The sequence below is a fragment of the Panthera tigris genome, chromosome B2 (assembly GCF_018350195.1).
Source record: "Panthera tigris isolate Pti1 chromosome B2, P.tigris_Pti1_mat1.1, whole genome shotgun sequence".
In the NCBI taxonomy this organism is placed as follows: Eukaryota; Metazoa; Chordata; class Mammalia; order Carnivora; family Felidae; genus Panthera; species Panthera tigris.
Window position 1 is genome coordinate 29584219 of NC_056664.1, and position 26775 is coordinate 29610993.

Here is a 26775-nt window from a genome sequence, read left to right on the forward strand (position 1 = left end):
CCACAGTCTTCACTACAACCTCTGAAATCATCACAGGCCCTAGAGCCACCATAGATTTCACCACAGCTCAAACACCACTGCAGAGTCTGTGTCCACCACAGGCTCTGAGATCACCATGCCCACAGTGGCCTCCTCCTTTGCCTCTGAAATCTCCATAAGCATGGACACCACCATAGCTTCTACTATAGCTACTGAGATCATCACACCTTCCGCTACAATGTCTGTGCCAACCACAGCCTTCAGCATAGCCTCTGAAGTCACCATCAGTTCTTCAACTACCCTAGTCTCTCAGATAACTTCTGAGGCCCTCAGGTCCACCACTGCAGCATCTGTGTCAATGATACCCTCTATCCCAGACTTTGAGGCCTCTGGAGTCTCTACCAAGGTCTCTGAGACCACCACAGCCTCCACAATTACATCTCTGCCCACCACAGGCTCTAAGAACACAGCTTTTGGGACTACCATGGCCTCCACCACCACTTCTGAGACCACCATGGCATCTACCACGACTGCTGATACCACTAAGGCCACCACTGATCTCTCTGACAGCAGTGTGGTGTCTACCTTGGGCCTCTGAGGCAATGACAGTATCCACTAAAGTCTCTGACACCAGAAGAATCTGTGCCCTCCACAGCTATTCCAATGTCTGGAGAGACCCTAACTGTCTCACCTACAGCTTCTTTTTTTTTTTTCTTTAACTCACCCCTTTATTTTAAAAAAATATATTTATTTATTTTGAGAGTGAAAAGGAAAGAGAGATAAAGTGTTTAAGTAGGGGTGGGACAGGCAGAGAGGGAGAGAATCCCAAGCAGGCTATGTGCTGTCAGCATGGAGCCTGATGTGGGGCTCACACTCACAAACTGAGATCACGACCTGAGCAGAAATCAAGAGCCTGCACCTAACCAACTGAGCTACGCAGGCACCCCTCAATGACAGCTTCTATGGGCACCACAGTTTCTTTCTCAGAATCCGGGTCCATCATATATTCTTCAACAGATTCTGGCAACACCGAAGCCTCCACCTCACCTTTTGGACATACCACAGCCTCAGAGGTCACCACACCTTTTACTTTGGCCTTATCACCTACCTTGGCCTTTACCTCTGCCTCTGAGGTCCCCACAGTCTCTACCAGTGTCTCTGGACCTTTCATGGTCTCTTCTATCACCTTGGTGCCCACCAAGGTCACTGACTTTTCTACTCAGACCATCACCAACACAGCTTTATCAGGTACTGACCACCATGTCTTCTCTAAGCACACACATTTACCTCCAGTGACAACCATCACCTTTTTGCCTGTTTCTGTCATTTCTGCTCTAGACTCTAGTCAAGCCACCACTCCTCTTAGATATAATTCTGTTCCCTCTTTTTGAATCTTACTTATTTCTGTTCTGGTCTCACCTTCTTTTGCTCAGTGTCCCTCATTTCCATCCCAATCAGATTCTTTGCAAATAACCGTCCCCCCACCCCAACACACACACATTAATTATATTCCATCACTTCTGCCTAGAGGGAACTCACCTCAACTGCGACAAACATCTCAATTTGTTAGATGCTATCACTTCTGTGCCAAGCCCAATCAGCTCTGTCCCACCCACCGCCTGTGACATTGCCACCTCATCTTCAATGTATTGAGCGCTGGCCCAGGGGCTGCTAACTACACTTCATGGACCAAATCTGGCCTGTTACCTGCTTTCTCAAATGAGGTATTATTGGAGCACAGGTGCACGTACTCCTTTACGTCTATAGCTGCTTTCCAGCTACTTTGCATACTTGTGAGAGAGACTTTGTGACTCAAATAGCTTAAACATATGCCACCTGATGACACTTTACAAGAAGAAGTTTTCCAACCCTTGCTCCAAGTTTAAGACCAAAGTGATTTTTTTTCATATTCTTCCACTTGCTCTGAATAAAATCACCTCTGCACTTGCCATCAGCACTCATGGAGAATGTGATTCAACCCATTTTGTTCTGAGCCACTCACTGCTATTCCAGTGACTGACACTGCTCTTGTAACCACTTCCAGTCTAAGCACAACCCTTGCTGCCAATGCCACCTGCTGTATGTATTAGTTCCCCCAGCCTTATTCTGAGCCAGCCTCTCCTGTCCCTAGGGCCAGACTCCTCCCTGTGGGTCAGGTTCTTCCACATGAGTTCTGAGCATACTCACCTCACCTTTGTTGACCACCACGATTGTGTTAGATTATGTAACCTGTGCTCCCAGCCATGGCCACTGTCTCACCCCTGAGTAAATCTGAGTCCATCATCCCGTCCTCCAGCAATGTCCTTATGCCCAGTTGAGTACATCACAAGAATATCAGACTCTGCCCCTTTTATCCCTTCTCTATTTGGGTGATCACTTCTAAAATTGAATAAATCTTCTCCTACATCAATCACAGTCACATTTCCTCAGTCTTAGCCTTCACTATCACCAGTGGACATAGTCTACGTCCTCTTCTCTAAGACACTCACCTCTACTCTGGGGACCATGGCCTCAGGTGAATCACTTTCTAACATCTCTCCTCCCACCACAACAGCTCTTCTCAAACCACCACTCCCATTAGTGCGCTAGATCAACCTTTCTTCTCTAAGTACACCCGCCTCCCTTTTGATTACCTGTTTCCTAGGCACCAGGACTCTGGAATCAGGCCAACTACCCCCCCCCCACCCCGTCACCATGGCCCTTGCAATGGACTCTACATCCCCTGCCACCAGGAATATCGTCCCTGAGAGAGCCCCAAATGCTCTGACCTGGGCACATCCACTGTTGGAGCACCATCTACCACCTCTGTTCCAGGTACCAGGAACACCAGGATGAGATTCACCCAGGAGTCAATCTCCACTCTTGGAAGAAGAATTACCTCCCCCTAAATAGACCCAGTCACCACAGGCACAAACACAGTTACCAAGAGTCAAATGCCAACAAATGAGAGTAAACAAGTGGATATTTGCACCCCTGGGGCATCATCCTCATCTCTCTGTCTGGAGTCATAGCGGCTATTGGACTGTTAGTGGGACTGAGTTTTGGGCTGGTGAGTATCAAGGTTGAGTTAATAGAGGAGCCTGCTAAGAAGGCAGAGTATGAATGGGAGAAGAATTCATGTAGATAGTGCCATTAAGATATCCAGAATGAGAGAGAAGAATAAATTGGTATGCTACGAGGAAAAGAATCACCTAGTACACTATAAAGACTACAGAGAATGATTAAATGAGGGAAAGTGATAAATTTAAGGAAGAAAAAGAAGAGAAAAATATAAAATTAGGACTAATGTGAAAGGATATTTTGTGAAAGGGGGAAAAACAGAAGGCATTTTTTCAGAAATCATGTCTCTTAATGAAACAAAATCTGGAAGTAAAGCTGTTTTAGCACTGGAAGAAGAATCTCCAGGGAGTAAGGGATGGTTAGGCCCTCACCTTGTTTACAAATTTCCACTGCAAATGTTAGTACTGGTTATCCAGGCAGAGATAGTCTACCTTGGCTTTTCTCAGCTCAGCTTTTAGGCTGGCAATGTCAAAACATTTCACTAAATCTGAGAGAGAACAGGAAAGAAATAAACATAAAGAAAACAGGAAACATGGGGATGTTCAGCCGCCCATAGTGCAGTTTTCCAATGTTATATACTAACAAGCACTCTGCAGTTCCTAGTTCTATCTGGGCTAGTCAATCTCTGACTTCCCACAGCATCTCTGCTTTCTGGTCTTTATCTTTCTGTAAATACATATTTGTACTATTCTGATTTTGAAATTTATTTATGCTTTTCCTGTTTTCTGTAGTTTCTGTTACTAAGCTCATATTTGAGGAATGATTCAGAGAACAATAGGTGGTGTGCAGAAGTATGTCACACTGCCTCACAAGAGACTGTGCATCTCTTCCCAACTCTGGGTTCAGGAATGTCACTTTGGTAGTTTAAAATATGCTGTGGTGGAAGTATTTATAGCCTAGAAACCAGAAAATTCTACATAATGTCTTTTAACCTCTGGAGAGCCGTTGTTAAACAATCACCAGTAAAAATAAATGCAACACATTCTGCAGCCAAAAGCTGGCATAATCTAGTCAATTTACTAGCATTCTTTAGTTCAGAATTTTCAGTCTGCCTCCATACGTAGGCTAAAAAATAAAGTCCCATCATCCAGGAATGACTTCCTAAATTATTATTTTATGTGAAAAGTTAACATATAATGAGAACTAAATTTATTGAGTTTTTACTAAGCGTTAGGCTCAGGTCTGAGTGCTTAAAATGCATCATTTCATTTCATTTGCTCTACAGTCCTAAGGGGATATTATAGCCACCTGATAGACTAGGAGCCTGGAGCTCCATGATCTTAGTTATTTGCTCCAGCACATACAATCTCAAAGCTCTACATGAATATATTCTAAGGTCTCTCAATTCCATGCACCTGTCTTCAGCTTCCTTAGCTGACTAACAAATTGAAAGTCTCTCTTAAGTGAGTCTCCACAATTTCACATATAGATGTGCATTCACTTTTTTCTTGATAGTCCAATAGCGCATAAGCTTACCATGCTGGAAAGGATGTATTAATAAAGTGACAAGGAAAGTTGTTTACTCAGATAGAAATATGGGAGAGACAAAGACACAATAAGGATGGTAACAAGAGGAGAAAATAGGTGGCTCTGAAAAGTAAAAATCTGACAGTGAAAGAGATGATAAGGGAGATAAAGGAGAAGAGATAAGGTTGGTGATAAGAGAAAAGATAAATTAATTTTATAATATTATTATTTTTTTCTTTTTTAGACGGACTTTTACTTCCCCCTGATAAATAGTGGTACTTACTACCCTCATGACTACAGCCTTGACCTTGGTCTGGACCTGGATTATTCAGAACTGGGCTCTGGCATGTTCCACAGCCTGGAAAATGAATTGGTCCATGGAGGAGCACATGGCTTTGGACACAGAGTGGGCCATGGTATCAACCATAAATTGAGCCATAGCTGTCAGAGTGGTTATGGCATGAATCATGACAGAAGTTATGGACATAGAAGAAGCCATTACAATAGCCATTACCACAGAGGAGGCCACTGAGGAAGCCATGAAGTGGGCCACAAAGGAAGATATCATGGAAGCCATAGCAGGGCAAGATGGTCATGGCCATAAACTGGATAATATAGGAAAATATAGAAAACGAAAGGTTGAGAGGGTGTCATGGGGGAAAAATGATCATGAAATGATTAAAATGAAGTTATAGGGGCACTTGGATGGCTCAGTCAGCAGAGCATGAATTCAAGTCCCACATTGGGCACAGAGTCTACTTAAAAAAAAAAAAGTTAAAATGGAGTATAAAAAGGTTCTCAAGGAGCAAGGAACAAGGTCAAGGTCAAAAAAGAATGAGCAAAAAGATCTCAGAGACCTTGACCAATATTGGGAAAAATCAAGCAAAGACTAGGTTTAGAGTAGATGCACAGCTTTACCAGGCTTGGAGATGACTTCAAGTCAAAGCTTTCTTGAGTTCTACCTGAGTCTCAGACTGTATTGTAGGGAGTCATAGTGATCATCCGCAGCACTTTTTCTCTCCTATCTCCCACCACCAAGTCATGGTCAGTGTTTCTCATCCCTATGTTTCCTCAGGGTGCTATAAATGTTACCACACAGTTCTAAGAAGCAAAAGCACAAAGTAAGTATATTATCAGGACTACAGGCTTATTTGGTTTCCTTGTTTTCCTGTTTGTTCTTTTAGTATTCACTGATTTTTTTTTTTTTTTTTTTTGTGACTGCTATGTTCCAGGAGCTATCCCAGGAGCATTTAAATACATCATCATTTAATCCTTAAAAAGTATGAGGATGAGGGAAGATGGCGGTGTAGGAGGATGCTGGGCTCACCACGTCCTGCTGATCACTCAGATTCCACCTACACCTGCCTAAATAAGCCAGAAAACCACCGGAAGACAGAGATCAAGGGACTAAGGAACAGCCAGGAGGAGCTAAAAATGCTATAAATGAACTGCAAAATAAAATGGAGAACAACCACGGCTCGGATTGAAGAGGCAGAGGAGAGAATAGGTGAACTAGAAGATAAAATTATGGAAAAAGAGGAAGCTGAAAAAAAGAGAGATAAAAAAATCCAGGAGTATGAGGGGAAAATTAGAGAACTAAGTGATGCACTAAAGAGAAATAATCTATGCATAATTGGTATGCCAGAGGAGGAAGAGAGAGGGAAAGGTGCTGAAGGTATACTTGAAGAAATAATAGCTGAGAACTTCCTGGATCTGGGGAAGGAAAAAGGCATTGAAATCCAAGAGGCACAGAGAACTCCCTTCAAGACGTAACTTGATCTTCTGCATGACATATCATAGTGAAACTGGCAAAATACAAGGATAAAGAGGAAATTCTGAAAGCAGCTAGGGATAAACGTGCTCTAACATATAAAGGGAGACCTGTAAGACTCGTGACCAATCTCTCTACTGAAACTTGGCAGGCCAGAAAGGAATGGCAGGAGATCTTCAATGTGATAAACAGAAAAAATATGCAGCTGAGAATCCTTTATCTAGCAAGTCTGTCATTTAAAATAGAAGGAGAATAAAGGTCTTCCCAAACAAACAAAAACTGAAGGAATTCGTCACCACTAAACCAGCCCTACAAGAGATCCTAAGGGGGATCCTGTGAGACAAAGTACCAGAGACATTGCTACAAGCATGAAACCTACGGACATCACAATGACTCTAAACCCATATCTTTCTATAATAACACTGAATGTAAATGGACTAAATGCGCCAACCAAAAGACATAGGGTATCAGAATGGATAAAAAAAAAACAAGACCCATCTATTTGCTATCTACAAGAGACTCATTTTAGACCTGAGGACACCTTCAGATTGAAAGTGAGGGGATGGAGAACTATTTATCATGCTACTGGAAGTCAAAAGAAAGCTGGAGTAGCCATACTTCTATCAGACAAACTAGACATTAAATTAAAGGCTGTCACAAGAGATGAAGAAGGGCATTATATAATAATTACAGGGTATATCCAACAGGAAGAGCTAACAATTATAAATGTCTATGCGCCAAATACAGGAGCCCCCAAATATATAAAACAATTACTCACAAACATAAGCAACCTTATTGATAAGAATGTGGTCATTGCAGGGGACTTTAACACTCCACTTACAAAAATGGATAGATCATCTAGACACACGGTCAATAAAGAAACAAGGGCCCTGAATGCTACACTGGATCAGATGGACTTGACAGATAAATTTAGAACTCTGCATCCCAAAGCAACAGAATATAGTTTCTTCACGAGTGCACATGAAACATTCTCCAAGATAGATCACATACTGGGTCACAAACAGCCCTTCATAAGTATACAAGAATTGAGATCATACCATGCATGCTTTCAGACCACAATGCTATGAAGCTTGAAATCAACCACGGGAAAAAGTCTGGAAAAACTCCAAAAGCATGGAGGTTAAAGAACACCCTACTAAAGAATGAGTGGGTCAACCAGGCAATTAGGGAAGAAATTAAAAAATATATGGAAACAAACGAAAATGAAAATACAACAATCCAAACGCTTTGGGATGCAGCGAAGGCAGTCCTGAGAGGAAACTACATTAATCCTTAAAAAGTTCTTGAGGATATTTTGAGGTAGGCAAAGGTATTTAAATAAGACACAAAAAAGCACTAACTGTAAAGGAATTTTGATGGTTTGGACTTCACTAAAGTCCAGTATCAGAATATACCTGAGGTACCTGGGTGGTTCACTTGGTTAAGCATCTGATTTCAGCTCAGGTCATGATATCACAGTTGGTGAGTTTGATTCCCATGTTGGGGAACTGTGCACCTACTCTGTGCTGAAGGCTCAGAGCCTGGAGCCTGCTTTGGATTCTGTGTCTCCCCCTCTCCCTCTGCCACCTCCCCTCTTTGTGCTCTCTCTCCCCTTCCAAAATAAATAAATTAATTAAATTAAAAAAAATTTTTTAAAGTATATACCAGTAAGAGAATAAAAAGGAAAGCCAAAGATGGGATCATATATTATAATACATATATCTGACAAAAGACTCATATCCATAATATAAAAAGTACTACAAGTCAATAAGAAAAAAAAAACAATGCAATTAAAAGTTGGAAGAAGATTAGATAAATATTTAACAAAAGAGTATATCAAATACTTAATGAACATTTGAAAAGGTGCTCAACTGCTAGGAATTTACCCAAGGGATACAGGAGTACTGATGCATAGGGGCACTTGTACCCCAATGTTTATAGCAGCACTCTCAACAATAGCCAAATTATGGAAAGAGCCTAAATGTCCATCAACCGATGAATGGATAAAGAAATTGTGGTTTATATACACAATGGAGTACTACATGGCAATGAGAAAGAAGGAAATATGGCCCTTTGTAGCAACGTGGATGGAACTGGAGAGTGTGATGCTAAGTGAAATAAGCCATACAGAGAAAGACAGATACCATATGGTTTCACTCTTATGTGGATCCTGACAAACTTAACAGAAGACCATGGGGGAGGGGAAGGGAAAAAAAAAGGTTAGAGAGGGAGGGAGCCAAAACATAAGAGACTCTTAAAAACTGAGAACAAACTGAGGGTTGATGGGGGATGGGAGGGAGGGGAGGGTGGGTGATGGGTATTGAGGAGGGCACCTTTTGGGATGAGCACTGGGTGTTGTATGGAAACCAATTTGACAATAAATGTCATATATTAAAAAAAAAAAGGGAAAATAAATAAATAAATAAATAAAAGACAGCCACAGTTTTTCAGGCTTAGAAATGACCTCAAGTAACTGTATTTCCTGGACTCTCCCATAAATCAGAATCTCAAGATCAAGGAGTTTGCTGGCCCTTGATAGGAGTGGGGATGAGTACTGTGACTGCACTCAACACAGCATTCCAGTACCCTCCATAGCTTGACTTTGTGTTTGAGAAGAGTCTTCTTCTCTTCTTTTGTGTCTTCTTCAGATGTTGTATGACTAAGAAGAGAATTACTAGATACTCTAAGGAATAAAAATTCATTAACATAGGTGGTATCCAGATTAAATGCTTATCTTTTAAATTTTATTGGTTTGGCCTTGTCCTTTGTTTCTGAGTGACTGCCTGTGCCACTCAGTGTGCTAAGAGCTTTTACATGTACCATCATCTGGCCCTCACAACAATCCTATGAAGTCCAGATTACAATCCCCACTAAGCAGAGGAGTAAACTGCAACTCAGAAAAAAAGTTAAGTGAATAAAATTACACTGTAAGACAAGTTCTCTAACTCCAACTCCAACTGGTTCTGTGGTGGGGAGGGGATATTTTTCTATTTAGAAGTATTATAGGGATTTTTACCCTTAGAGCAGAGTACTGAGATCCTCGTACTAACTTGTGACTGACCACACCACTCATCCATCCCCCTCATGGAACTTCCCACTACAGACAATAGTCAGATCAACTGCCAAGCCCAGGGCATCCTAGAATCCAGAGTCCTGACCTCTCCCCTTTCAACACCTCATTTTCTACTGCAGCTCATTCTCTTATAGCTTCTAGAACTCAAGTCATTCACAGTTCTTTCATATCTTAAGATAAAAACTCCCCCAAAACATAAGTTTATGTTTTGTTTTTTTTGGAGTACAATGTCCAGCACATAGCAGGCAACAACTAAGTATTTGTGGGATGAATCCCCAACTACATCCTGTTAGGTCATTTCCACCAGGCTTCATGTGTCATGAATAGTCTTCCACCCAAATGGCTAAATGATCTGAAATGGCTCCTCTGCCAGGAAACCTTGCTAGATTTTTGGAGGGAGTGGAAACAGCTTGTTTTGACTACATATAGCATAAAATTAAAACTTTCACAGGGTCTATTCCTAATTTTCTTGCCATGAACTGTAGAGGAAGGAACTGTGAATCCCGGTAGCTCATTACTATCTTTGTTTTGTTTTCTTTGTTCAGCTGTCTATGCATCATTTCTGTTGGCTCCATCTAAGTGTCTAAACAAAATGTACTTCAAGCCTCAGTTCCCCAGCAGACTGTCAGTGTTTTTCTTGATGATTCAGCTTATCTAGCTTATATAACTGATGAGAAAAGCAGCTGAAGTTCCCCAGAATGTGAAAATTCCTATGAATTCTTCAAAAATAAGAGAGGGGTGCCTGGGTGGCTCAGTCGGTTAAGCATCTGACTCTTCATTTTGTGCAGGCCACAAACTCACAGATAGTGAGTTCATGCCCTGCATTGGGCATTAGATTCTCCCTCTCTCTCTCAGCCCCTCCCCCACTCTCTCTCTGTCTCTCAATGAATATATATATATTTTTAATTTAATTTTTAACTTTTATTTTTTATTTTTTAAAATTTACATCCAAATTAGTTAGCACATACTGCAACAATGATTTCAGGAGTAGATTCCTTAATGCCTCTTATCCATTTAGCCCATCCCCCCTCCCATAACCCCTCCAGCAACCCTCAGTTTGTTCTCCATATTTATGAGTCTCTTCTGTTTTGTCCCCCTCCCTGTTTTTATATTATTTTTGCTTCCCTTCCCTTATATTCATCTGTTTTGTCTCTTAAAGTCCTCATATGAGTGAAGTCATATGGTATTTGCCTTTCTCTGACTAATTTCACTGAGCATAATACATTCCAGTTCCATCCATGTTGTTGCAAATGGCAAGATTTCATTCTTTTTGATTTCTGAGTAATACTCCATTGTATATATATACCACATTTTCTTTACCCATTCATGCATCGATGGACATTTGGGCTCTTTCCATACTTTGGCTATTATTGATAGTGCTGCTATAAACATGGGGGTGCATGTGTCCCTCCGAAACAGCACACCTGTATCCCTTGGATAAATGCCTGGTAGTGCAATTGCTGGGTTGTAGGGTAGTTCTATTTTTAGTTTTTTGAGGAACCTCTATACTGTTTTCCAGAGTGGCTGCACCAGCTTCATTCCCACCAACAATGCAAAAGAGATCCTCTTTGCATCCTCGCCAACATATGCTGTTGCCTGAGTTATTAATGTTAGCCATTCTGACAGGTGTAAGGTGGTATCTCATGGTGGTTTTGATTTATATTTCCCTGATGATGAGTGATTTGAGCATTTTTTTGTGTGTCAATTGGCCATCTGGATGTCTTCTTTGGAGAAGTGTCTATTCATGTCTTTTGCCCATTTCTTCACTGGATTATTTGTTTTTTAGGTGTTGAGTTGATAAGTTCTTTATAGATTTTGGATACCAACCCTTTATCTGATATGTCATTTGCAAATATCTTCCCCCATTCTGTCAGTTGCCTTTTAGTTTTGCTGATTGTTTCCTTCACTGTACAGAAGATTTTTGTTTTGATGAGGTCCCAATAGTTCATTTTTGCTTTTGTTTCCCTTGCCTCTGGAGACATGTTGAGTTAGAAGTTGATGCAGCCGAGGTCAAAGGGGTTTTTGCCTGCTTTCTCTTCGAGGATTTTGATGGCTTCCTGTTTATGTTTAAGTCTTTCATCCATTTTGAGTTTATTTTTGGGTATGGTGTAAGAAAGTGGTCCAGGTTCATTGTTCTGCATGTCACTGTCCAGTGTTCCCAACACCACTTGCTGAAGAAAGTGTCTTTATTCCGTTGGATATTCTTTCCTGCTTTGTCAAAGATTAGTTGGTCATACACCAATGCACAGAAATCAATACATTCCAATACACCAACAATGAAGCAACGGAAAGAGAAATCAAGGAATCGATCCCATGTACAGTTGCACCAAAACCCATAAAATACCTAGGAATAAATCTAACTAAAGAGGTGAAAAATCTATACACTGAGAACTATAGAAAGCCTATGAAAGAAATTGAAGAAGACACAAAAAAATGGGGAAAGATTCCATGCTCTTGGGTAGGAAGAAAAAATGTTGTTAAAATGTCGATACTACCCAAAGCAATCTACATATTCAAAGCAATCCCTATAAAAATAACACTAGCATTCTTCACAGAGCTAGAACAAATAATCCTAAAATTTGTATGGAACCAGAAAAGACCCTGAATAGCCAAAGCAATTTTGAAAAATAAAACCAAAGCAGGAGGCATCACAATCCCAGACTTCAAGCTATACTACAAGGTTGTAGTCATCAAGACAGTATGGTACTGGCACAAGAACAGACACTCAGATCAATGGAACAGAATGGAGAACCCAGAAATGTGTGGCCAACTAATCAAAATATATTTTTTATTTTTATTTTTATTTTTATTTTTTATGTCTTTTTATTTCTTTTATTTTTATTTTTTATTTGCACATAATTGACACACAGTGGATAGAACTAGTTTTGTATAGATTGTTTACAAGGTCTTCTCTCAGTCCTCTTACAGTATGAGTTTTTGTAATCTTGAAATTATATTGCAACAAAATTGAAGTAAACAACCCTATTTTTTCTTATAATTAGCCTTTTCAAGTGTTTTCAAAAATTTACATCTGAGAAGAGTCAGTGCAAAAGTTCAAATCTCCCAGATACTCATACTGGCTATAGATGAACTCAAACTTCCTTTTAGTTAAGCAATGCCCCTGGTCAATTGTGTGCTCTACATGCATTCCTTAATCTTCACCACCAGCATCTCCACTGTGATCCAACAAATATGCCTGTCTTTGTGAAGCTTACATTCTAGCAGGGAACAGGAAAGAAAGAAAGAAGAAAGAAAGAAAGAAAGAAAGAAAGAAAGAAAGAAAGAAAGAAAGAAGAAGTCTATTTTAATAAAAGGAGCATGGCTGAATGGGGATGCACAGTTAAATTAATTTTTTTGTAAAATGAAGATCAAATAGAAACTCATTTTTTCTCAATCTTTGATGAAAATATATCTCAAAAGCGTACAGCTACTCTCCTACTTTAATACTGAACATGCATAGGTTAGCTTGACTTAGTGCTGATTCTGGGACTAATCTGAAAATCAAAGAATATATGTATATATATATATTTTTTTTATATATGAAATTTATTGTCAAATTGGTTTCCATACAACACCCAGTGCTCATCCCAAAAGACGCCCTCTTCAATACCTATCACCCACCCTCCCCTCCCCCCCACCCCCCACCCATCAGCTCTCAGTTTGTCCTCATTTTTTAAGAGTCTCTTATGCCTTGGCTCTCTCCCACTCTAACCTCTCTCTCTCTCCCTTTTTTTCCTTCCCCTCCCCATGGGTTCCTGTTAAGTTTCTCAGGATCCACATGAGAGTGAAAACATATGGTATCTGTCTTTCTCTGTATGGCTTATTTCACTTAGCATAACACTCTCCAGTTCCGTCAAAAAATATTTTTTAAAAAAGAGAGAGGAATATCCCTATGAAGGGGGTTTGAAAGCAGAAACATTCTTCTCCAGTTGTTACTCTCTGTAGGTCTCATCCAGTGTGTGTACTGGTAAATGTTTAACGACCAGTTTTCTGTGGTGCAAATGCTCCCACCATAGCTCATTTCAGGTTACCAATGTGACATCAATGAAAAGGAGATTGAGAAGAGATGTACACACACCATTATACACTATTTCCACGAGATACAATAGATGTACATAACTTCATGAGCATAGATAATAGTAAAATGTAGCAAAATAATTAGGAATTAATGAGTTTTGAGTATTTTTACCATTGTTTTAAATATAATTTAGTTCACAGTAAGCTAAATGTTTAAGTGGCTGTGTTGCAAAAAATCCTGAAAATGCAACAATTTAGGGACCTTGAAAACAGGTATGCACTGACACCAGGATACCACAGGTCTCATCTCCACAATAGTCCACAGCCCCACTCCTTCCACCCCCACCTCCCATGCCCCAGAGATTCTAAAGACTGTCCTTGAGTCTCCTGCCTCATTCAAGATGTGTCTTACATGCCTATGTATGCTCAGCAGCTCCCAGAGGTCCAGTCCCCAGTTCCAATTCACATTGAATCTCACTTGATATGCCCTTCCTACTAAATTCTGTTCATGAGGGCCTACTTCTAACACCCAGGCACTCAGGACTTCACATCCAGGAAACAAGGTGCTGAGTCAGAATAGGTTTTCAGCCCCATCTCTGCCTCAGAGGGTGCGTCCCCTCCACTTTGACAACTTGATCCTCTTGAACTGTCCTACTTCCTGTTCCTCCCCAGGCCCTGCCTAATGGGATCATGTCATTCTCCATTCTCATGTACCTCCTGACCTCTGTACCCTTCCTTTCTGAGTTTGAGTATACTGTCACCTGCTTACATCTAGAAAAACAACAAGCCACATATCTTGCTCCTGCCCAGCCCAGATGATACTATAAAGACTCTCTTTGAAACATAAAGAAAGAGGTGACATTCTATGGAGGAAACCCAAGGCGCACCAGGCACCAGCATCCCCACTCTGCAGCCCTAAGTGCTCTTTCCTTGTGGTTTGCTTTAGGTTAAGGACACATTCTTTGAAGACTCAAACTGCCAGCACTCCAGCCTCAGATCTCTACCTATTCTCTCTCAATACCCTCTGGTGTGTTTTTTTCTTTCCCTTCTAAGCTTTAGTCATATCTGGGACTCAGGAGTCCCCCTTCTAAGCTTCACAGGCAGATTATCTCAAGATTAAGAGAAAAACATTTTCCTTTGCATGTTGGCCATTGTTTCACCTTCTTCTACTTTTAGGAAATGGTGAGTTATTTTGTTTAAAAAAGGATGTTCTTGGAGTTTAAATACAGTTTGAGGAAATTTGTGACAACCCCTGGGATGCACACTCTGTCTTGTTAGTTCCCACTTTCCAAAAAAGGGTTAAGGCCATTATCTTGCTCTATTCTCTCCAATTCACCCCAGCATTTATTCTCCATTCTGTTTCCAGTAGCAGCTCTTCTGCCCAGAAATCTGGCCTATTTCCTCTTTCCTAAATCAATATCAAATGGAGACATATTAGAGTTGGCAGAGATCTTAAAGTTACTCTCTGACCACCTACAGTAGGCAGGGATCCATCTCCAGTATCTCTGACCCTAGTCACCAAGCCTCTAGTTGAATATGTCAGGAGCAATGCTGTTCCACACTTGCATAGCTTTAATTTTTTCTAGAGTTTCCTCCATCCTATCTTTGATTCATTTGTTTTGTGCCCCTGAATGACACAAAATAAATCTACTCCTTCTCAGAAACCAGCTATTCATCTCAATTTCTCACTTAGTTTCTCCATACTCTAACCCTAACCCACTTAGAGGCATTAACACAGACTTTTGGATTCTTCCCCCAAATCTAAATTTGCAATCCTTACATTAGTCCAGACAACACACACACACACACACACACACGGGTAGGGTGAAGGGAAGAAAATCTAAATCCCAGTGGAAGAACAGGGCCATAAATGAACCATGGATATATAGACATATGGGAGGTCAAGTTGTTATTGGGATGGAAAATCAGGGGGTAGAAGGTAGTCATGAGATACAGGGAAAAAGTATGGCTTCACATTAACTCTAACTCACTAACCAAGAAGGTTTAGCCCCTTCCTTGAATCACAGATTATCTATTTGAGCTACATGTGGCTAGTTCTTTGATAGACTAAGTACCAAGGCCATTTGGATCCCTTAACTGGTGGTCCCAAAATTTTGTGTGCATAAAAATTACCTGATAGTAGTAAAATGTCCATCACTGTCCTTTCCCAAACTGATTCCCGTTGATTACCTTTCCCACAGAAAAAGGGTATAATTCTATTTGGAGACTTAATATGTATACACAGTCCTACTAACTTTCTCTTTTACATTCTGTATCTGGAGAGTATCATGAATAGTCAGAGGAGAAATAATACCATCTTCTTGTGACCTCAGGTCATGTGACTCCTCAATACCTAGGATGTGGAATAGTATATGGGCTAAGAACTGGCTCTGTGTCAGACTGCTATGGTTTAAATCCCTGTCTAGGGTGGCTGGCTGGCTCAGTCAGTGGAGCATGCAACTCTTGATCTCAGGATTGTGAGTTCAAGTCCCACATTGGGCATGCACATTGGGCATTTATGCACAAATAAATCCCTGTTCCATGATCTGCTAGCTACATAACCTGGGACCAATTGCTTAACTTCTCTAAACCTCAATTTCCCTAACCATAAAATGTGAGTAATAACAGTCTCTATATCATGGTCGTATTGTGAGGATTTGAAATACTAATTCATATATGGCACCTAAAACAATGCCTGAAACATAGTGACCACTCAATAATGATAGTTATTATAATTATCATTAGTAGTAGTAGTTGAAGAACCAAGGTTTCCAAAGGAACTAACATGCCATCCTTTCTTAATAAGCTGTAACTTCCAATGTTAATGCTACAACGACCTACCCTGTATCAACCACACCATCCAGCAGGACCATCACAACCACCCACCCCGGAACAACTGCACCACCCAGAGGGACCATCACAACCACTCACCCTGGAACAACCACACCATCGAGCGGGACCATCACAACCACCCACCCTGTATCAACCACACCATCGAGTGGGACCATCACAACCACTCACCCTGTATCAACCACACCATCGAGCGTGACCATCACAACCACTCACCCTGGAACAACTGCACCACCCAGTGGGACCATCACAACCACCTACCCTGGAACAACTGCACCACCCAGCGGGACCATCACAACAACCCACCATGTATCAACCACACTATCGAGTGGGACCGTCACAACGAACCACCCTGGAACAACCGCACCACCCAGCAGGACCATCACAACCACCCACCCTGGAACAACTGCACCACCCAGCGGGACTGTCACAACCACCCACCCTGTAGCAATCACACCACCCAGCGGGACCATCACAACCACCCACCATGTATCAACCACACCATTGAGTGGGACCGTCACAACCAACCACCCTGGAACAACCACACCATCCAGCAGGACCATCACAACCACCCACCCCGGAACAACTGCACCACCCAGAGGGACCATCACAACCACTCACCCTGGAACAACCACACCATCCAGTGGGACCATCACAACCACCCACCCCGGAACAACTGCACCACCCAGAGGGACCGTCACAACCAACCACCCTGGAACAACTGCATCACCCAGAGGGACCATCACAACCACCCACCCCGGAACAACTGCACCACCCAGAGGGACCATCACAACCCCTCACCCTGGAACAGCCACACCACCCAGTGGGACCATCACAACCACCTACCCCAGAACAACCACATCATCCAGCAGAACCATCACAACCACCTACTCCGGAACAGCCACAGCCTCCAGCAGGACCATCACAACCACCCACCCTGGAACAACCACACCACCCAGTAGGATCATCACAACCACCCACCTTGGAACAACCACACTATCCAGTGGAACTAAAATAATACCTATGGCCTCTAATGTCACCAGCACAAGCACTGCCACTCCAGAGAATGAGGAAAACACTAACAGATACTTCAGGCCATGGGAAATTTCCCTAATCACCTGGCCTCCATTGGAATGGCTGTGATCCTCTTCACTGGGCTCCTCTTCTGCTTTGTGAGTGCCTGAAGTACAGGAACCTCTTTTCCTGAGAAAAAGAGAGCAGGAAAGTGAGGAAGGAAATATAGTAAAGAGAGCAGGGTCACTGTAGGGATATTAGGGAGTGGGAAATCAGTAGATAGAAAGCAAGACTTAGAAACAGCAGGTTAGAACCAGCAAGACAGATGGTTAGAAAAGCTAAGACATATTCAGAGGAGATGAGAGAAAGATGGAGTCAAAAAGAGCAATGGGGAGTAGTGCTGGCAGGGAGGAGGATGCTTGGGACTGGAGAACACTGGAAGAGGGGGCATAACTCAGAAATGATTCATCCTTTTGTTTTCTGGAGAAACTTTCTACGCCTAAGAAAACTTTTCAACACAGATATCTACTACTCCTATGTTTCCAACCTTGGTCCACATCTTATAGCTTTTATGGAGTCCATCATGGGTCTGTGATTGAGTCCAGTGGAGACCAGTCTCCCCCTGCAGCCATGTAGCTGACTGAGAGACACAAGTGGCCCTGAATAGCCCTGAAGGCAGAAGCATCACCTCAGGGGGAGAGAGAAAGCTGACCTGGATGACTGGAGGGTCTGACTTATGTCCTATATGCCCCCAGGGCTGCTCCTCCCAGCTCTAACACTCCTCCTTCTCACTGTTTTTTTCCAAACCATGAAAAGGAGGCTGTAGCTGTAACTGAATTATTAAATTAATGTGTCAAATACATGTGATAGCCAAACAGTATGTGTCAGTGTTTATATATTGCTGTGAGTAGAGGTTCCCTGTATCCCAAAGACCACTCTTTCCTGTATCCTCTCAGCTCTTAAGTCCCTAGAGTGAAATCCAGAGACCTTATAGCTGCCCCATTTTCTTCTCTGTCTTGTCCCCATTCCCTTAAGTCCTCTAGGTTGATGGAAGAATTGAATCAGGAAAAATGAGGGAAGGCAAGTGTTGGACTTCACAGATTTGTGTTGCACAATGAAGAGATGGTCTCTGTGTGAGCTTAGAGTGTGAAGGGTTGGGGTTGCTGTGAGGTAAAGACTTAACAGTTAATGGGGCTAATCCCAGGAATGGCCACATTGACTGTTCATATATGCTATGGGCTTGGACTCTTTACTGAAAAGACAGGTTTGAGTTGCCACCTTTCTCTCCTGTGGTCTGCCAGCCTCAAGAGGGCTACCAGACAAGGAGACCATGCTCCCAGTTTCTGCAAGGATGGGCCCAGCCTGCCCTGCCAGGAGCTGGAAACTCAGCATCCCCTGCAAAACCAGGCCTCAAAGCAGAGACACAAAGCTTATGTATTAACACCATGCTCTTGCTGAAGGCCACCGCCTTGTTAAGGCTTCTGGTGCAACTTGCTCCTCACACACATTCCACTAACCCTCCTGGCAGCAAATGAATCACTCACTTTAACTTAACCTTGTGTCTTAACCCTAAGTCTCTTCAGCCTCTATCATTCTCAAAGTCTGGATCTTTGCCAGAGCCTTTTTAACAGGACCAAAGCTGTTTATGTACATTTTATAACACTGTTAACAAAATAGTTTTAAAATGCTATATAGAAGCCAAATGCAAAAGAATACCTATTGTTTGATTACATTTCTTTCAATTTCAAGAATAAACAGAACTAACCTATAGTGACAGAGATTAGATCACTGATTTCCCATGGAGGTGAGAATTTTTATAAAGGGAAAATTTCTGGGTGATAGAAATGTTTTATATCTTGGTTGGTCTTTTGGTTACACATGTAAATATATCTATTAAAACTCATCTGAGTACTTAAGATATGTGCATTTAACTGTCTGTAAATTTTACCTAAACAAAACTATATGGTAGTTAGGGTTGTGTTTTTTACCACATAACAGTTTAATGCTACACAATTCTTAAAATAAATTATACTATATAATTTTACTATATAGTGGTTTTATACCCAAAGGTTCTAACTAGTTATCTCTTCAGTTTTAATAGTCCCCAGTCCTTTGTCTTAAAGTAATTATCACATTTCTCATTCATTTCTTCATTCATTCATTAATTCACCATATTTACTCAGCATGTGCTGAGTGCCAGGTCTAGAGAAGTTGGGGAGACAAGGATGAATGTGTAGGTCACAATTTGATAAAGGGGACACACTTGTAGACATAAGTTTAGGCCAATGCATCAAGTACTATTAATTAAGGTACTCCAAGAAAAAACATGGAACTTGACCAAGGGAAGAGGGGCTGACTCACATAAATGACTTTGATTCAGATCATAAAGAGCTGGCAGGCATTTATAAGGAGGAAAAGGAGAAATATCAAGCAAACAATCACCTTGTGCAAGACGAGGTGTGGCACTGCTAGTGAATGGTCAAAAGAACTGTAGGTAGGACAGCACAGGGAAATGAGGCCAGAGAATTAACTATGTGGTTTTGGATGCCACACCAAGGTAGTGAGATTTCCTTCTGTAACACCAGGAAGCCAACAGATTGTTTTAAGGTGTTGTGGAATTAAATATTTTTTCCAAACAAGAACATTCTGCCTGAGTGAGTAGAAAATAGAGGCTGGAATCCAGTAGGGACTGAAATTCAAAAGCTCTTGTAATGTCCCAGCAAAGAAACAAACAAATCCAAGAGCACAATTGGAAATAGGAATCAAGAATAAAAGTGGATTTCAAGACGTTTCTGCCTAGCAGTTTTTTAAAAATCCCCTTCTCCAGAGCCCATAGTGACTTTTTTTTAGAAGTCCTGTTTCAGGGAGGTCCTCTTCTAACAGCTGTAGGCAATTTTCTTAGAATTAATTTATCAAATGATTAATTCTTTGAATTTTTTAATTGTCTTTGAAAAAAAATCAACATGTCTCCCACCTGCTGTAGCTAGAGCCTGGACTGGGGGACAGGCAGAGGGGAGACTGAAGAATATCTTGCTGCTTATGACATGTTTTATAGACAAGAATACAATGAAACCTTGGTTTGTGAGCATAATTTGTTCTGGAAACATGCTTGTAATCCAAAGCATCTGTATCTCGTATATCAAAGCAAATCTCAAGAATCATTGACTCAGTTGTTTTCATGTAACATTCGGTGTTACATACTACTCATATTGCAAGATGTCACTTGTTTATCAAGTTAAAATTTATTAGAAATATTTGCTAATCTTGTGGAACACTCACAGAACAAATTACTTGCAATCCAAGGTTTTACTATATACTCAAGAAGATATATTTATTTATAAAAATCTTCATATAAAACACTATATTCAAGAACATATGCAAGAAAATAGTTTATTCTTGGGGCACCTGGGTGGCTCAGTCAGTTGAGCGTCTGACTTCAGCTCAGGTCATGATCTCACGGTTTAGGAGTTCAAGCCCGGAGTCAGGCTCTGTGCTGACAGCTCAGAGTCTGGAACCTGCTTCAGATTCTGTGTCCCTCTCTCTGCCCCTTCCCTGCTCATCCTCTGTCTCTCTCTGTCTCTCAAAAATGAATAAACATTAAAAAAAAACAAAATAGTTTACTCTTGACTAATGAATAATTGTGAACATTATTTCCATGTATAATATATAGATTATGGTAAAACCAATAAGGCTACAGGCTATATAATTTCATTCATACAACTTTCTGGAAATAGAAAAATTATGGGGACAGAAACCAGGTCTGTTTTGCCAAAATCTGGGAGTCAGGGTAATTGAGGTAGGGTTGACTATTAAGGAACAGCATAGGAAGGGTTTGGGGGGGGTGGGGAAATATTTCAGAGTGGTGAAGACATGACTCTATAATTTATCAAAATCCCTACAATTGTACCCTACAAAGAGTAAATTTTACTGTGTGGAAATTTAGCAAATCAAGCAGGGTGTAGGGGGAGAGGTGGAATGCAGACTCTGACAAGCGAATCACATAACCATATCGAATGAGATAGGGAAGGAGCTGACCTCAGTAACTTTGAAAAACAGTGTTTTGACTGTTAGACTAAAGACACAAAGAATTGTGCACAAATACAGTACTCCAGTTGACAAATTTGTCTTCTCACATGGGTGTGGATTAGCAATTCCAAAACTACTGTTTAATAGGCATGAATAAATAAGTACTGGAAATATTGTAGGGACACCTGGCTGGCTCAGTCAGTAAAGCATTGTGAGTTGTGAGTTTGAGGTTGTGAGTTTGAGCACCATGTCGGGTGTATACATTATTTAAAAATAAAATATTTAAAAAAATTTTAACGTTTATTATTTATTCTTGAGAGAGTTAGAAAAACAGAGACAGGGGGAGGGGCAGAGAGACAGGGAGACAAAGCCCGACACAGGGCTTGAACCCACAAACCATGAGATCATGACCTGAGCCAAAGTCAGATGCTCATCTGACTGAGCCACCCAGACACCCCTAAAAATAAAATATTAAAAAAAATAATATTGTAAATATTGCAAGCAATGTCAGAGAAAGAAATTACAAATAAGGGAAGGGGAGAGGGTAGAATGAACTCTGTGTTACTAGACTGGAGCTAGAGGCATCTTAACTGACTGAGCCACCCAGGCGCCCTGGAGCTAAAGGTATCAAACTGGACTCATGTTTGTGTTTAATATATTTGCAGATAGATAATACAGAAATAAATACAGGTATGTGTTTACGTATGAGTCAGCATTTATTTATTTATTTATTTGTTTGTTTATTTATTTATTTATTTATTTCCTGGCTCTACTGTGACAGACAAGAAGCAGCAATTCCTAATTAACAATGAACACACCTAGTGCCCAGATCTTGGTTTCTAAATATTTTTCCCTAATAAACAGAACCAGAGTTGCATGGAGAAATGGTTGATTCCAGGGCCTGGGCAGAGAATATACAAAATAAGCATGGAGCATTTTGTGATGACAGAATGTAAGAAAATACTTTAAAAGAGGGCGCTGGTTAGCTCAGTCAGTAGAATATGCAACTCTTGAGCTCAGGGTCATGAGTTTGAGCCCCACGTTGGGCGTAGAGCCTACTTAAAAAAAAAAAAAGAATATTTGCATAGTCTCAAAACATCTCCCCCAAAATATTTCGTGATTACAAAGGGAAAAATAGTAAATTTACAGTGGGGATCCTGTCAGGCACCACCTTAACAGAGTGTTCAATGTTAACATCACCAGTAATAAGTCACATTGATATCATGATCTCCCTGATACAAGGCACCGAGAAGGGCACAGCACCTTTGTGGTATACCTCCCAATAATTCATAACACCAATTTAATCATAGGATATCAAATAAATGATAAGAAATCAGACAAACTGAGGCATCTAGGTTAGTCAGTCAAGCATCCAACTTTAGTTCAGGTCATGATCTCATGGTTCTGGGTTTGAGCCCTGCATTGGGTTGTCTGCTCTCAGCACAGAGCCCACTTATGATCTTCTGTACCCCTCTCACTCTGCCCCTCCCCCACTTGTGCTCTCTTTTCCTCAAAAATGAATAAACATTAAAAAAAATCAGACAAACCAAAATCGTGGGGCATTCTATAAAATGTGCGACCATTGCTCTGCATGAAAAACAAAGAAAGAGAGAAACTATCACAGATTGTAGGAAGGAGACTAAGGAAAGCTGATGAGTGAGTGCCATGTGGAATCCTGGATGCAGGTCAGAGAAGGAAGAAATATGAGCATTCTCATTCCAGGCCTGAAGGAACCTTTGGAGGTGAGCTAATTTCATCTAGTAATTGAGGCAATCTTGATAGCATGAGGGCACTGAAGCAGTAGGAACCAGGAGCCCAGCATCTGTGGGCTGCAGACAAGGCAATGAAAAGGATCTGTGTGATGACTGAGAGAAGAGAGTGGTTTTAAGACAGTGAGATCAGGTGTTTATGTCCCCCTCATCAATGTCACTCCTTTCCTTGGTCCTTTGTAGGACCAAGGTGCCCTACACCCTCTGACATCTAGTTCTTGTACCATGCATTATCTCCCCAAGAGAGGCCTGGCTTATACCTTCCTTGTCCACCTCGACCTTACCACTCCCACCTGTGGAAGGGAAATCCTCGCCCCTCTCTGAGGGCTGAGACATTGTGTGGAGAACAGCTTTCATCCAGGGCTCTACATCAGAAAGTGATGCCACCCATGCTGATAAGCTTGATATCATTACTGTTGAACTCTGGGCTCTGGGCCAGAGCCAAGAGCCCCTTTTGCACCAGCGACATCTCTCTTCTTCCCTGCCACTTCACTATATCAGAACCTGACTGACAGAGAGTAATGGAGCAGGCTGCTCCTCCCTGCAAGAAGACAAAGGAGTACTGGATTCCCTTGGCAGCAGCACATTTAAATTCCACAGCCACTGTGGGCTTAAGGAGAAGGAAAGAGAGAGAGAGAGTAGAAGGAAGGAGGGAGGAAAAAGTGTTTCCAGCCCTTGTGGTTTCTCTTGAGATGAAAAGAAGAAACTGCTCTGCCACATCCCTTCTCCTGCTACTCCTGCTTCTACTTGGGGGTTCAGAACTGGGTGAGTGAATTAACTTTGAAGAAGATGCAAAGGCTCCTCAGGGCCTGCAGAAAGAGGGGTTGGGATCCGTGGAGAAAAAAGATCCTGGGACTCAGGCAGGGCCAGTTGTGAGCAAAGCTATGGAATAAGTAAATGAACCTTGGGAAGTTCTGGACCCTGCTATCTGCCCCCAACCTCCTGTCACAGGAAAGCAGGGCTCCCAGGGACCTGTTAATTCTCTTTCTCACATCCTCTTTCAAGGAAATGGTCTACTTTTGATTACTTACACTTTATTTAAGTTTCTCTATTTCAATTCTCCTAAGAAATAAAGGATTTGAGCCTTATTAGAGGAATTTGGGGAATCAGCAGCAGATAGGGAGGAATTCTTTTGGACAGAAAGACCCAAAACTCCAAAAGTAATGCCATGTAGGCTGCATTTATTCATAAGAATAAATACTCCCAGTTCTGATTCCCTGCAGGTGGGGGCAGTGGGAGGTGCAGATGCTTCATGTCTTCCTTCTACTTATACCCAGCTCAGTGCAGCTGTCAACCTCAATCAGCTCACACATCCCTCATGATTCATGCAACCCAAGCAACCTTGAATCTTACCTGCCTCCAGTCTTTCCACCTCAGCATCAGAACAGAACCAGGAACTGATTTAGAAATCACACACCAAGCCATGACCTGAATTTAATCTCTAGTATGAATCACAGGTCCCGCCTCATTTGTTTACCAGAGCCCCAGACAGAACTGAATGAGAGGCAACACATACAAACACAGAGTAAGAATACCTAATTTGCTGAACTACTATCCCCGGGGGCAGGAGTGCAAGGGAAGAGTGACCTTAAGGAAGAATCGGGTTTACTATTCCACGGAAAGAGACTAGAACTGCAAAAAGTAAAATCAAAGGCTGGTGAGCAGACCTTGTATGGTTATGACTTAGCTCTGGATACTCCATATTATAAAACAAGAGGAAGCCTTGTGGAATATGTTTTATCAGAATTAAATCCAAAATACCAAATGATCCTTAACACGAATAAGTCCAACCACATTATATGGGGAGACCAGTTATATAAATGGGAGGATAACTATTAAAAACATTAAGCTGAGCAGATGATGACAGGCCATCAAAGATCCACTTAAAAGAGATTATTTTTTAGTAGGAACAAGCCAAAATGTTTCTACTAAGGACCCAGTGGGTAGCCCTGATGACTCACAAACAAAAGAAAAATATACCAGTGATGACCTGAGGACCATTGAAGACTACACTACTGAACACGTGGTGACCCCTGAGGACTACACCTCTGTAGATGCAGGGGCCACCCAGGACTCTACCACTATAGATCTGGGGATCACCAAGGACCCTACCACTGTAGACCCAGGGAACACCTAGGACTCTACCATTAGACCTGGGGACCACTGAGGACTATACCATTGTAGATCCGAAGACCACCAAGGGCTACACCACTGTAGATCTGAGGGCCACCCAGGACTCGACCAGTGTAGATTCAGAGACCACCGAGGACTCTACCATTAGACCTAGGGACCCCTGAGGACTATACCTCTATAGATCCAGGGACCACTGAGAACTATAGCACTGTAGATCCAGAGACCACAGAGAACTACACCACTACAGGTCCAGGGACCACTGACTGCAGACCGAGGACCACCAAGGACTATAGCACTGTAGATCTGGGGACCACAGATGACTATTTCACTGAAGACCTGAGGGTCACCAAGTGGTATTTCACTACAGACCTGGGGTCCACCAAGGAGTACTTCACTGCAGACCCAGGGACCACAGAGGAGTATATCACTGATGACCTGGCGACCAGTGAGGATCATGTCATTGAGGGCCCGGCATCACCGAAGACTACACCACTAAACACCTGGATATACCTGAGGACTACATTTCTTCAGGCCTGGGAGCAGCAAGCTCTACACCACTAAACATCCAGACACTCATCCTGAGGGAACAGATTCAGGAACCTCAGTGAACCCCACTGGATTGCTGACACCTATCAGAATCATCCTCATTTCCCTGGCTGCCACCACAGTGGCAGTTGCATTCTTTGTTGGACTCAACTTCTTTGTGGTGACTATCCGCCCAGGAATGTGAAAGACATGGGAACGAGAGTATTGAGGAGGAGGATGTGGGCACGAGTTGAGGCATGATAAATTGTCAGAGGTGAGGAAACCTACATAGAGCTTTGGAAAGACACAAAGAGAGACAGAGATGGAGAGAAAGGAGAGGAGCAGGTAACATAAAAAGGACAGAACTAAGGGAGAGAGGAAGTTGTTAGAGACAGAGGGAGAAGGAGAGAAAGAGAGAAGGAGAAAAGAGTATGGAGGAAAATAAAGCAGACAGAAGGAAGAATATAAAAATACAAATATAGTAAGGTATGGTGAGAGCTAGAGCAAGGTATAAACCATTAAGTAAAGATAGATGTAAAAATTTGGAAATTTTCATAAAAAGACAAGAAATTGGTGGTAAGAGGAGAGAAGGAAATAGAGACATTCTGAATGGCCCACTCATCTCAAAAATGATATTATTTTGTGTTGATTGCTACCCACTCTGAAATTCTGCAAAAGATTTTTTAAAACCAGGTTTGGGTAGGTTTTATGAACATGGGCTACAAAATATCAGAGAGACAATTGGTAAGAGCTCTCAAAATGGGGTCTCTATGTATTTTTATGCCTCTGCCATTGCTTCTACAGGGAAGATAAGAAGACTCCACACCAGCCTTGTGGTTTGCTCTTACTGACTTTTGGTTAAAACCTAAGCCTTCAATGTTTGACTTCTGCTGAATGGGAAAAGGCTGGTCCTTTTTGGCCATACTGACCTAAGGATTAAGTTCCTGTTGAAATCTTTAACAAGTGGTGGCTTACATGCCAGCTCATGCAGGTCATTAAAGCCCCATTAATTCATTGATGCCACTGTGCATTGACCCCAAGAGGCAAACCCACAGCTTGGAATCAGTTTGGAAGTGTGATTTAAGTAAAAA

General features: G+C 41.7%; 2 protein-coding genes across 2 annotated transcripts; both read left to right on the forward strand.

Moving 5' to 3' along the window:
- The first annotated feature begins 1148 nt into the window (after positions 1 to 1148).
- On the forward strand, positions 1149 to 17179 carry LOC102971238 (histidine-rich glycoprotein-like). Its single transcript, XM_042987584.1, has 3 exons — positions 1149 to 1227; positions 2111 to 2130; positions 16232 to 17179. The coding sequence occupies exons 1-3, from the start codon at positions 1149 to 1151 to the stop codon at positions 17177 to 17179; spliced, it is 1047 nt and encodes a 348-aa protein (XP_042843518.1).
- A 6539-nt stretch (positions 17180 to 23718) lies between these two features.
- Positions 23719 to 25720, forward strand: LOC122238835 (protein PBMUCL2-like). The gene is given in 4 exon segments (XM_042987585.1): positions 23719 to 23829; positions 23832 to 23919; positions 24934 to 25142; positions 25277 to 25720. Coding segments are annotated over 4 exon segments (852 nt in total).
- Positions 25721 to 26775: the final 1055 nt, after the last annotated feature.